General features: G+C 38.9%; 1 protein-coding gene across 2 annotated transcripts in view; it reads left to right on the forward strand.

Annotated features, from left to right (window-relative positions):
* Cntnap2 (contactin associated protein 2) overlaps positions 1-14,296 on the forward strand; it is a 2,081,788-nt gene that overhangs the window by 1,857,813 nt on the left and 209,679 nt on the right. For both annotated transcript variants that reach the window (XM_004860475.3, XM_087207768.1), the window contains one exon: positions 12,747-12,983. In XM_004860475.3, the coding sequence (XP_004860532.1) occupies positions 12,747-12,983 (237 nt within the window). The remainder of the gene's footprint in view (positions 1-12,746; positions 12,984-14,296) is intronic.

Consider the following 14,296-nt stretch of genomic DNA (forward strand, 5'->3'; position numbering starts at 1 on the left):
CTTCAATTCCTTTGCACTTACTTAAATATGTTCTATGGTGAGTATGTGGTCTATTTTGGAGAATGACCCATGTGCAGCTGAGAAGAATGTGTATTCTGATTTTGTGGGGTGGAAGACTCTGTAAACATCTGTTAAGTTCATTTGTTCAAGAGTTTGATTGAGTTCTAGTATTTCATTACTTATTTTTAGTCTAGTTGATCTATCTATTTGTGACAGTGGGGTGTTGAGGTCCCCCACTACAATTGTATTAGTGCATATATGACTTTTCATGTCCGTTAGTATTTGTTTTATATAGTTGGGCACACTAGTGTTTGGTGCATAGATATTTATGATTGTCATCTCTTCCTGTTGGATTGTTCCCTTTACAAGGATGTGGTGTCCTTCTTCATCTCTCTTAATCAGTGTTGGTTTGAAATCTACTTGATCTGCAAAGAGGATAGCTATCCTTGTCACGTGGAGTATTGCTTTCCACCCTTTAACTTTCAGTCTATGAGTTTCCTTTTGAATGAAGTGTGTTTCTTGTATGCAGCATATTGTTGGATTTTGCTTCTTGACCCATTCTGCCAGTCTATTTCTTTTGATTGGTGAATTGAGACCATTAACGTAGATGGTTATAACTGAAACGTATTGACTTATCATTGCCATAACTTTTTCTTTTTGTTGGGTTCTCCCCCTTTATATTTAATTTCTTGTCGTGCCAGATGGGTTCATTCTGCTTTGCTTCCTGGGGTTGTGATCCTCAATGTCTGTTCCTAGGATATTGTGTAAAACTCTTTGGAGTGCTGGTTTGGTATTCACAAAGTTCCTAAGGTGCTCTTTGTCTTGAAAGTATCTTATTTCTCCATCAATTTTGAAAGATGGTTTTGCAGGGTACATCAATCTGGGTTGGAGGCTGTTTTCTTTTAGGGCTTGGAATATGTCATCCAAGCTCTTCTTGCCTTGATGGTTTGTGTTGAGAAGTCTGCTGTGATTCTGATGGGCTTTCCTTTGTATGTGATTTGTTTCTTTTCTCTCACTGCTTGTAGAACTTTGTTCTTCTGTTGAGTTTCTGGAATCTTAACAATTATATGCCTATGTGTAGATTTTTTTTGATCAAGGCTATTTGGAGTCCTATATGCCTCACTTATCTGTATGTCAAGCTCTTTTCCCCTGCTTGGGAAATTTTCTGCCATTACTTCTGTGAAGAGTTTTTTTTTTAATGTCATCTGTACTCTCTCCTCTTTCTTCATTGACTCCAATCAGTCTTATGTTTTTCTTTTTGGCATCATCTAGCAGCTACTGGATTAATTTCTCATGTTTCTTTATAATTTTGAAGCAATTTTTCTTTTCCTGGTCATTAATTGCAATCTTATCTTCTATATCTGAAATTCTGTCCTCACATTGGCTCATTCTGCTGTGTAGACTTTCAGTGGAGTTTTTCGTCTCCTAGAAATCTATTTGCATCTGTGTTATGCATTCCTTTTGTTTCCTATGTTGGGATTCCATCATGTTCCTCAGCTCCTCTCTAGATTTATTAATCATGCCTTGCACTAGGAGCACAATTTCTCCTGTTCTCTGAGAAATTATTTCTGATTTCATTTTTTCCAGATCCCCTTTTGTTGCCAGTTCAGTGGGTCCAGGTGGTTGAGTATCAGAGTGTTCCATCTCATTTCCCTTTGGGGTTGCTGTAGGTGATCTGGAAGTCTGGTTTTGAGACTTCTTTAGGTGTTTTCTCATTTTGACTTGGGGGGCGGGGTGTGCTGTTGGTGTCTGTGCTGCTCTGAGCTGGGAGAGGTGGGACAGGGGCCGGGAGTGGCGGTAGGGATGGTGGCACAGAAGCCCCTTCCTCTGGGCCGGCAGAGGCAGAACAGAAGGTGGTCCAAAAGCTCTTTCCTCTGGGCTGGGAGCAGGGGGAGGGATGGTGGCCAGGAAGCCCCTTCCTCTGGATCAGGATCAGTGGGATAGCAGCTCCAAAGCCCCTTCCTCTGGGCAGGGAGCAGCGGGGAGCAGCGGGACAGATGGCAGCCCAAAAGCCCTTTCTTCTAGGCTGGGAGCAGCGGGAGGGATCTCCTTGCTATAGGTTTTGAAAAGCAGCTGGCATAAAAAGAGGAACTCAAATTTCTCTATGTGTCTATCTTAGATTAACAACTTTTCTGGAAACAAATTAAAAATGGAGAGTAAGAAAAATTATTGGCAGAAAAATCTGATGGGGATTTAGAAAAAAGATACTGTTAATAAAAATAAAACCCATTACTCTTTTATCGACAGCTAGGTACTATGTACAATACTGGGCACTTTATGTACATTATTTTCCTGATCCTCACAGCAGCCTGTCAATGTAGGTATTGGTATCATTATCCCCACTGCACAGATAAGGAAGCTGAGGCTTAGAGAATTTAAGATGTTTACTCGGGGACTTATAGTTTCCAATCAGCAAACTTATATCAGATCTTATCCCTGAACCTACAGTCTTGGTGGCAAATACCTTAATCCAGCACTTTGAAAGTCTGAGGCAGCCTGGGTAACTTGGCAAGACACTATCTCAAAAATTTAAAAAAGAAAAAGGTTTTCTGAACCTACAGTCTTGACAAATGACCACCACCTAACACAGAGAAGAATTTTGGGCCAGGGCCGAATAGATTTGCATGTTTCAGAGGAATACGTCGGAAAGAACGGGGCAGTTGATTGGACTAGAATTTCAGAAAGATTTTTAGGCTGGGGATTGGTTTTGATCACTTAATCGAAAGTGTACAACCTACTAGGCTCAGTAGATAGGACCGGGTTATTGAAGGCTTTAGTGGCAGGGATGGCTTAGCATGTGATTATGCCTGTAAACCCTCATCAATGAAATGGCAAATGAACCCTTCCGTTGTCTTTTTAGACGCAAACTTTGCAGTTCTCTCATTGGGTGGAATGTTGATTTGAATAATCATTTGCCAGGGAGCATTTTATTTTTATAAAATATTTGAATAGAGCATTAATTGAAAGGAGTCCAACCCCCTTTGGGAGCAAAGCTATGAGATAGAAGATGGCAAGAGAAGCCATTGAAAACAACTGCTTTGAAGGGTTTCCCATTCCACCATCTGCTTGTCAGCCTGGCTTCACACCTCTGTGGTGAAGAGAATTGGGGCCTTTGCCTGATTTGGAAGAATTTCAACCCATTAGTCACTCTTCGTGTGTTAGAATTTCATTTTGGCTTCTATCATTTTAGCCAGTATGGATTTTGTTTTTGCAATAAGGGTTTTCCAGAGGGCTTTTTTATTACATAAATGCATAGCTATTTGAATTTTCATCATTAGTTAATTAAGACAATTATATCCTATCAAAATGTCCTGAAAGTTCTAAATCATTGATTTTAGACATTTTCTTTTCCTTTTGGATGATTATCAATGTAATAGTTTTCCAGTGAGAAACTATAAACATATTGATAAGCAAAATAAAAAAAGAACTGTAATGTTACTCAGTAACATTATAGTAATGATACAAATACTTTCACTTTTAGGGAACAGCCTTTTCTACTTTTATCTATGAATATACATATGCATAAAAAGCAAAACAAAGGAAGAAATAAGATCATAATGCACACATTGTTCTCGAAATTGCCTTTTGCACTTAATGAATCATGAAACATTTACCAAACAATACATGTACAACCAGAACATCTTGTTTAATATCTGTACAACATCTACTTTTGTGAAGGTGCTATCATTTGTCTTGGCATTCCATTACCAATAGTCTTTTCTTCCCAATTTTCAATTTGAATGATGTTATACTAACATGGTCCTTGTAAAAATCATGGCACACTTGTCCAATTTTTCTTTAAAATTGAGCTCTTAGAATTAATTACACTTTTAAGTGTAATAACTGTATGAAGACATATATATTTTAAATGCATTTGAAATATATTTTCCTCTAAGAAGAATTTTACAAATAGGGTATGAAATGACCACCTTCTCCACATACATTCTATTAGTGGGCAACATCCTCTAGAGTTTATGTTAATCCAAATAAATGAAGGAAAAAGAGTTCACTGTTTTAGTTTGCTTTGCTTCAAGTATTGAGAGTTGAATCATTTTTATATTTTCAACATTCATATTTTTAAAATCATTTTTTGGCAATCTTTGGTTTTTAGGGGAATAGGAGAAAGTGTATTTCTTACTGATTCATAATTGTATTTTGAATATTATTCTTTGTTATGAATTTTACACTCCATCTTTCCAGTTTGCATCTTTGAAGTCGCAGATTTTTTTTGGCATTGAAAGCTTTGGATGGTTATGTGGTCACTAGATCTCCATTTTCTCCTGTTCTAAATTGCTCCAGCCCTTGATTTGAATGTTTCCCTATGTGCTTGTGTCTCCTTCTCTATCTTTCAGCAAATAACTCCATTTCTCCTCAACTTTCTTTCCTTTTCTGCATTGTTGAAGTCTTCTTTTCTTTAACTGACATAAAACATGAGTATAGTCTAAATAGTTTTGTTCTACTAATTAAATTTAAAAATTTTTACTTCTAAATTTATAAAGCAGTAGGTGAAATCCTCTTTGTCTCTGTATAAAAGAAAAACTAAATAAATTGGGCTCTTTTCCTACTTAGGTGGCCCCCTAGTTTATTTAAATGGTTCAGTGAGGTGGAAAGTACTTTTCCTGATCTAGTTGATATGAAAAAAAATTATACTGAAAATGGCTATTATATATTATGTAAAATATGTTAATGCTAGTAAAAATTGAGTCCAACTCATTGCTTTGTGAAACTCTTTCTTGGTGACAGATGTCATAAGTTTAAATGACAGGTCTTCAAGCAAAAATACCATTTAACCTTTGTTCACTAGAAAGTCCACACATTGTCATTGGAGAGAACTCCTATCACGTGAGGGCTTCATGCACATTAGTCAGACCTGTGAAAATTATCCAGTGGGAGATGTGAGTTTAATTTGTATATCATTTTTAATGTGAAATGCTATGCAAGTGTTGCAATTAAAGATTAATTATGAAAATGCTGCATCTACCTAAAATGAATAATACAACCATCAGATGCACACAAGAATAGGGCAAAATAATCAGATGTAGCATTAAACAAAAAAGATGGAAATAATGATCCAGAGGGATTTTGAAAAATACAAGGTCCTCAAATTCAGAGCTTAGTATTCTAAAGAGGTAACTTCAGTCCCAGAGCACCTTTGGCCCAACAGACTGATCACTCATCTGCTATAGGAAGAAACCACATCAAAGCCCACACATGAACTAGGAATTTTTGTATGTTTGCTTCATTACCATGAAAAATCTCTGCTTCTGTAGAGCTTATAATCTTGCATGGGAAAGAGAAATCTAACAATAAACTCAGTAAGTAAATCAAATATGTCATGTGTTAGAAGGTGGTAACCACTATGGGAAAAGTAAAGTCAAGTAGGGCTAAGTGGAATCTGGAGTTAGAGTGAAGACTGTGTGCTTTTAAGCAGAGGAGTTAGGCTGGACCCTACTGAAAGGGGACAGAAAGAATGGATGAGCATGATCATGCAGAGAGGGCTCCATGAAGAAGAGGTGAAAGGGCACTTTCTGCAGGTGAGGGAGGCAGGTGGGGAGGGGAAAAGGAGTGGGATGGGAACAGCTGCAGAGTGCTGATCAGTTCAGAAGCTTCATAAGGGGCTGGGGAAAGGCATTTCTAAAATGACAGCCAAGGGCTTGCTCTTTGCCTGCAGTTTAATACCAGTGTGATCACCAACAGCCATACTAAGATGTAGGGCACAGTTTGACATTTAGCACACAGCAAGCAGGGCTGAAGGAAGCGTTGGCTGCGGTTGCAAAGATCTACATTTGGACATTGACTTTGTGACTCACTGCTTGTGTGGCTTCTCTGGATCCCCTTGGGTCTCAGTACCCTTGTGTGTGACATCAGTAGAACAGCTTGCACTATGCAGGGCCATACTGATAACAGGTGATAATCCACCTCTTTGAATGAAAGCTCAATTCATGGTAGGTGTTATGATTGTTACTATTATTGAGTATAAGAAAAGCTCTGCAGGAATCAGCCCGCTGCAGACACACAGGTCTGCACATGCCCTACTGAGGTCCCGAGTCATGCAGAACATGGCGAATCAGCCTGGGCCCTGGCAACAATCCACTGGACACCACCCCCCTCCTCAGTACAGCCACCTGGTTCCACACTACAAAGACCCAGAGGACACCAGACCACCAGACCACGGTACTGAGTCCCACTGCTCCTGGCCCAGAGGTAGGGGTTTCTGAGCTGCCGTCCCACTGCTCCTGGTCTAGAGGAAGGGGCTTCCCAGCCACCATCCCTCCTGCTGCTCCCAGCCCAGAGGAAAGGGATTTTGGGCCACCATCCCTACCGCCACTCCCGGCCCCTGTCCCACCTCTCCCAGCTCAGAGCAGCACAGACACCAACAGCACACCCCGCCCCCCAAGTCAAAATGAGAAAACACCTAAAGAAGTCTCAAAACCAGACTTCCAGATCACCTACAGCAACCCCAAAGGGAAATGAGATGGAACACTCTGATACTCAACCACCTGGACCCACTGAACTGGCAACAAAAGGGGATCTGGAAAAAATGAAATCAGAAATAATTTCTCAGAGAACAGGAGAAATTGTGCTCCTAGTGCAAGGCATGATTAATAAATCTAGAGAGGAGCTGAGGAACATGATGGAATCCCAACATAGGAAACAAAAGGAATGCATAACACAGATGCAAATAGATTTCTAGGAGACGAAAAACTCCACTGAAAGTCTACACAGCAGAATGAGCCAATGTGAGGACAGAATTTCAGATATAGAAGATAAGATTGCAATTAATGACCAGGAAAAGAAAAATTGCTTCAAAATTATAAAGAAACATGAGAAATTAATCCAGTAGCTGCTAGATGATGCCAAAAAGAAAAACATAAGACTGATTGGAGTCAATGAAGAAAGAGGAGAGAGTACAGATGACATTAAAAAAAAAACTCTTCACAGAAGTAATGGCAGAAAATTTCCCAAGCAGGGGAAAAGAGCTTGACATACAGATAAGTGAGGCATATAGGACTCCAAATAGCCTTGATCAAAAAAAATCTACACATAGGCATATAATTGTTAAGATTCCAGAAACTCAACAGAAGAACAAAGTTCTACAAGCAGTGAGAGAAAAGAAACAAATCACATACAAAGGAAAGCCCATCAGAATCACAGCAGACTTCTCAACACAAACCATCAAGGCAAGAAGAGCTTGGATGACATATTCCAAGCCCTAAAAGAAAACAGCCTCCAACCCAGATTGATGTACCCTGCAAAACCATCTTTCAAAATTGATGGAGAAATAAGATACTTTCAAGACAAAGAGCACCTTAGGAACTTTGTGAATACCAAACCAGCACTCCAAAGAGTTTTACACAATATCCTAGGAACAGACATTGAGGATCACAACCCCAGGAAGCAAAGCAGAATGAACCCATCTGGCACGACAAGAAATTAAATATAAAGGGGGAGAACCCAACAAAAAGAAAAAGTTATGGCAATGATAAGTCAATACGTTTCAGTTATAACCATCTACGTTAATGGTCTCAATTCACCAATCAAAAGAAATAGACTGGCAGAATGGGTCAAGAAGCAAAATCCAACAATATGCTGCATACAAGAAACACACTTCATTCAAAAGGAAACTCATAGACTGAAAGTTAAAGGGTGGAAAGCAATACTCCACGTGACAAGGATAGCTATCCTCTTTGCAGATCAAGTAGATTTCAAACCAACACTGATTAAGAGAGATGAAGAAGGACACCACATCCTTGTAAAGGGAACAATCCAACAGGAAGAGATGACAATCATAAATATCTATGCACCAAACACTAGTGTGCCCAACTATATAAAACAAATACTAACGGACATGAAAAGTCATATATGCACTAATACAATTGTAGTGGGGGACCTCAACACCCCACTGTCACAAATAGATAGATCAACTAGACTAAAAATAAGTAATGAAATACTAGAACTCAATCAAACTCTTGAACAAATGAACTTAACAGATGTTTACAGAGTCTTCCACCCCACAAAATCAGAATACACATTCTTCTCAGCTGCACATGGGTCATTCTCCAAAATAGACCACATACTCACCATAGAACATATTTAAGTAAGTGCAAAGGAATTGAAGTTGTCCCCTGTATATTATCAGACCATAGTGTGATGAAATTGGAGATCCATAGCAAAAGAAACTCGAAAAATTTCATAAACACGTGGAAATTGAACAACACACTTCTGAATAACCAATGGGTCACGGAGGAAATTAAAGAAGAAATCAGACAGTTCCTTCAATTAAATGACAATGACAATACAACATATCAGAATCTATGGGACACAATGAAAGCTGTCTTACGAGGGAAATTCACAGCAGTGAATACGCATATTAGGAAAACAGAACAAGCCCAATTAAATAACCTGATGCTGAACCTCAAGCTTCTAGAAAAAGAAGAGCAGGACAACCCCAGAGCTCATACAAGGGAGGAAATTATAAAGATCAGAGCAGAAATCAATGCAATGGAGATTAAGAGAATGATACAAAAAAATCAATGAAGCCAAGAGTTGGTTCTTCAAAAGAATAAACAAAATTGACAAACCTTTAGCCAACCTTACCAGAAAAAGGAAAGAAAAGGCCCAAATCCATGCAATTAGGAATGAAAAGGGTGAAATTACAACGGACCCAGCAGAAATCCAGAGGATCATCAATACCTACTTCCAGAACCTATACTCCAATAAGATGGACAACACAGAAGAAATGGACAGATTCCTAGATACATATGAATTACCAAAGTTGAACGAAGAAGACCTAAAAATTCTAAACAACCCAATGTCAACCAATGAAATTGAAAACGTAATTAAAAGCTTATCAACTAAGAAAAGCCCAGGCCCTGATGGTTTCACTGCTGAATTCTACAAGACATTTAGAGAGGAACTACTGCCACTACTGTTTAAACTCTTCAATGAAATTGAAAGGGAAGCAGTACTCCCAAATTCATTCCTGGAAGCAAGCATCACCTTGATCCCCAAAGCAGAGAAAGACCCAACCGAATAGGAGAATTATAGGCCAATCTCACTAATGAACATAGATGCAAAAATCCTTAATAAGATACTGGCAAACAGAATGCAGAAGATCATCAAGAAGACCATAGAACCTGATCAAGTGGGATTCATCCCAGGGATGCAGGGATGGTTCAATATACACAAATCAATCAATGTAATACACTATATCAATAGAGCCAAGGACAAAAAACATATGATTATCTCCATAGACGCAGAAAAAGCATTTGACAAAATCCAACATGCATTTATGATAAAAACCCTACAAAAAATTGGAATGGATGGTCTCTACCTCAAACTGATAAAAGCTATCTATGAAAAACAAACAGTCAATATCATACTAAATGGTCACAAACTGAAATCCTTCACACTAAAATCAGGAACAAGACAAGGATGTCCACTATCACCACTCTTGTTCAATATAGTTCTGGAAACATTAGCCACGGCAATTAGACAAGAGAAAGAAATAAAAGGAATAAAGATAGGAAATGAAGAAATCAAATTGTCATTATTTGCAGATGACATGATACTCTATATAGAAGACCCCAAGAACTCCACCAAAAGTCTTCTAGACATTTTTTTTTTTTTGGTACCAGGGATCGAACTCAGGTCCTTGCACTTGCGCAGCAGGCAGCAAAACCACTGAGCTAAATCCCTGGGCCAAAAGTCTTCTAGACATAATAACCAAATTCAGTCAAGTAGCTGGTTACAAGGTCAACACACAAAAATCAATAGCTTTCCTCTACACAAATGACAGACTCACTGAGAGAGAAATAGGGCAAATAATTCCTTTCACAATAGCATCCAAAAAACTGAAATACCTAGGAATCAACCTAAAGAAAGAAATCAAAGACCTCTTCTCTGAAAAGTATGGCACTCTGAAAAGAGAGACTGAAGATGATATCAGAAAATGGAAAGACATTCCCTGCACCTGGGTAGGAAGGATTAATATAGTGAAAATGGCCATACTTCCAAAACTGCTATATAGATTTAATGCAATTCCAATTGAGATTCCAGCAGCATACTTCATGGACCTTGAGAACACAATCCAAAAATTCATTTGGAACAAGAAGAGACCCAGAATATCAAAAGCAATTCTAGGTAACAGAGACATGGCAGGGGTATCACAATCCCCAACCTGCAACTATACTACAAAGCTACTGTGATAAAAACAGCATGGTACTGGCAAAGAAATGGACCTGAGGACCAGTGGAAGAGACTAGAAGATGCAGAAACAACGCCAGACACACTCAGCCATCTCATCCTCAATAAAGGAGCCAAACATCCTCACTGGAGGAAGAATAGCCTCTTTAATAAATGGTGCTGGAAATATTGGGCTTCAATTTCCCAAAGATTAAAACTAGACCTATATCTCTCACCATGCACTAAACTAAAATCAAAATGGATTAAAGTATTCAATATTAAAATAGAAACACTGAACCAGTTGGAACAGAGGTTAGGTACAACTCTTGAAGACATCGGTGTGGGAAGAGATTTTATGAACAAAACCTCAGTTGCCCGTGAACTAGCACAAACAATCAACAAGTGGGATCTCCTCTTATTAAAAAGCTTCTGCACAGCAAGAGAAATCACCAGCAGTGTGAAGAGACAACCCACAATGTGGGAAAACATCTTCATCTGCTCTTCCTCAGACAAAGGTCTACTATCTTGAATCTATAAAGAACTTAAAAAGATCAGACCTCCCAAATTTAAAGACCCAATCCAAAAATGGACATCTGAAATGAATAGACATTTCTCAGACAAAGAAGTAGAAATAGCAAATAAATACATGAAAAAATGTTCAACATCACTGGTCATTCGAGAGCTGCAAATGAAAACAATGCTGAGATTTCACTTCACTCCAGAAAGAATGGCTACTATCATGAAATCAATCAATAACAAATGCTGGCAGGGCTGTGGGGAAAGAGGAACCCTGCTCCACTGCTGGTGGGAGTGCAGACTGGTGCAACCACTGTGGAAATCAGTGTGGAGATACCTCCAAGAACTAGGACTGGAAGTCCCATTTGACCCCGCTATTCCCCTGCTGGGGATCTTCCCCAAAGAATTAAAAGAATCATACCACAGTGATATATGTGCATCCATGTCCATAGCAGCACAGTTTGTGATAGCTAAAACTTGGAAACAACCCAATTGCCCATCAACTGGAGACTGGATAAAGCAAATGTGGTTGTTTTATAAAATGGAGTACTACTCAGCCATAAAAAATGAGAAATTAGAGACATTTATAGCTAAATGGATGCACATTGAGATGATACTCTTAAGTGAAATAAATTGGACAAACATGTATAAATACCAAATAGTTTCTCTGGTGTGAGAAACTGAAAGTGTAAATAAGGACTAAAAGGTATAACAGGTAATGTGAAATAGGAAGAAAAGGGACAAAGGGGAAGGAAATGGGAGGGGTAGGGGAAAAGAAAAAGGGAATAGAATTAATATGAGAAAATGGAAAAATAGGAACAAAATCTTTGTAAATAGGGAGGGATGGAGGGGTTGAAGGGAGGGCTGGGCAAGGGTGAAAAATAAGATCCGAGAGAGTTTATGTAAAGGTGCAAATTTCCACTGATGAATGTCGTTACATTGTATACCTAAAATGTACCAATGATTAGAATGAATAATCGATAATGCAAAATAGGAAGAAAAGGTCCAAAGGGGTAGGGGTCATGGGAGGGGCAGGGGAAAGGAAAGAAGGGAAAGGAAAAATGATGAGAAATGGAAAAAATGGAAATAAAGTCTTTGTAAATAGGGAAGGGTAGAGGGGGTGAGGGAGGGCTAGGAATGGGGAAAAAGTAAGAACCAAGATGCATCATGTAAAGCTACAAGTCCCCAATGAGAAATGTAATTGTGTTGTATACCTAAAATGTACCAATAAAAGAATTTAAGAACAAAAAACCTATAGGAAGGATATTATAGACACAATTAAATCCACTTGTAACATTCTGAATGCTTCCATGACCTCTGATGCGACGATTTTAATATTTTAATGTTCATGGACCTCAGTCTAACACTATAACTTATTCCAAAAATCACAATGAACATTCTGTTTGTGCTCTATGTCTTACAATGACATTTAGACAAAAGCAATGAAATCCAACCTGAGTGACTATTTAATATGATATAGCCAACTTCTGGGCAAAATGATCAATTTCAACTTCCCACCACCCCAAACAAGAAGTCCTGGATACCCTTAATATGAACTTTAAAGCAGACCATTTCATGTGACACAAGAACAGAAACACGCAATCACATTTCAAATGGATTTATGCCTGCTGACTAATTGATTTGTTAACTATGCTAATATATTCGTCTTTCTCCCTTTTTATATTCCTTTCAATAGATGATGCTATAGAACTGAATGCTATGCGATTAAAGAACAAAGAAGCTAAAAATTTCTATAAACCTCTTTTCTATAGGAAACCAGATTATACCATTTTTGTGTATCTTCAAACATTTTATTTCTATAGCAAGTTTATTGCTTCTCAGAAGACAGTGTGTTTTAATTAGGCTTTACAGCCTAAGGGAAAAGGCTTCAATTACTTCTGTTTAGACAGGACCAACTTGAAAGTGATAATACTAATGCACTTAGCAGTCTCATCTCCTACAGCAATTGTTCAAAACATGAAGAAAGAAAACAGAAGTGACCAAAGGTTATTCTGTCTGACCTCCATGCCTTCTGTTGTTCTCAGGTGGCGCTGGAGGCCAACAGGGCTTCTTAGGCTGCATCCGCTCCTTGAGGATGAATGGGGTGACACTTGACCTGGAGGAAAGGGCAAAGGTCACATCCGGCTTCAAATCCGGATGCTCAGGCCACTGCACCAGCTATGGGACCAACTGTGAAAACGGAGGCAAATGCATAGAAAAATACCATGGCTACTCCTGTGACTGTTCTAACACAGCATATGATGGGACATTTTGCAACAAAGGTAAGGCAGAAACTGTTTCTAGACTCATTTTCAGAGATTTCTTAAACCCAAATCATCTACGTAAAGATTTTTCAGCTGGAAATAAGTGTATTCTATTCTGCGGATATGGTGATGAGAATTCCTCTCCCACCTTAGGTAGGAAGTTTCCCAAAATCATTCACTGGTCTCTGTTGTTTACTAAGATGAGAGCAGCTTTTGAGTGTAGTGCAGAATTTCCCCCAGACCCCAGCACTTACTGAAATAGTACAAAGCAAGGAGCCTCGTCAATCCTAACTTTAAGTGACAACGGAAGTGGCCTGTGAAAGGGGAATCAGGCCTGACTCTCCCACATTAGGATCTCCAGTTGATTGATTGATTGATTGATTGATTGACTGATCACTTGCTGAAGTGAATCAGCCTGTGCAGCCCAGAGGTCTCCCTCCATGTTCTCCCACCTCCTGCCAGTTGCTGTATCCAAGTTGTACTTGCAAGAAAGCTCCTCTGGTCAGCCATTGTCATTATTATCATTGTCACTACTCCTATTCAGGATGCCTTTAAGAGAGATTTTTAGGCATGCCGAAACCGTGCATCCAGCCAGTCAGCTTAGAGCATCTGTTATTGCTGGGGTTTTCAGTCCTGAATGAGCCCTTGAATCCCCAGTAAATTCTACAAATCCAATGAACAGAATATCAGAGCCCAGTGCACACACATATTTGCATTTGGGATATACCCTGGCGATCCCACATGACAAAAACAAATTCACTCAACTGGTCTGTGGCTTAATTTCCCATATGTAAACAAGCGGGGTGAAGAGAGGACCAGCTGGCTTTTTTCCTAAGCTGCAATAGAAATGCATGTAAATCACTCTTCTCTCTCTAAATGAACGTATAGCATTTGGGTAAAGTTTTCAGTAAACAGTTGGTGTATCTCTTAATAAGAAGCTTTACATAAATAGCCTATTGATACTCTCATGAATACATGGAGGGTTGTTTATGCTGGCATTATTCACACAAGATGACACACACAGAAGAAAGAATTGTTCCACAGCATTTGCTGTACATCCAGTCTACTATGTGGCAGGGCTAGAATATGAGCACACAAATTAGATCAGACAGGGTTGAAGAATGAACATGAGACAACAACAAAGGTAGAAAGGAACACCATTGCTGAATAATGCCATTGAACATTAACAGTGCTATTTCAGTGCAATTTTTTGCTCGGAACAGCATAGTTCTGTGATTTTCCTGTGGCATACAATGGAATGAGTTTGCAGAACACATTAATTTTGCACTTGTAGAAATGACAGTCTTGCAATTACCATTCATTGTGCTTGA

This window comes from Heterocephalus glaber, unplaced genomic scaffold (genome assembly GCF_053883595.1).
Source record: "Heterocephalus glaber isolate CG9 unplaced genomic scaffold, H.glaber_assembly_v1.0 deba00000818, whole genome shotgun sequence".
NCBI lineage: Eukaryota > Metazoa > Chordata > Mammalia > Rodentia > Bathyergidae > Heterocephalus > Heterocephalus glaber.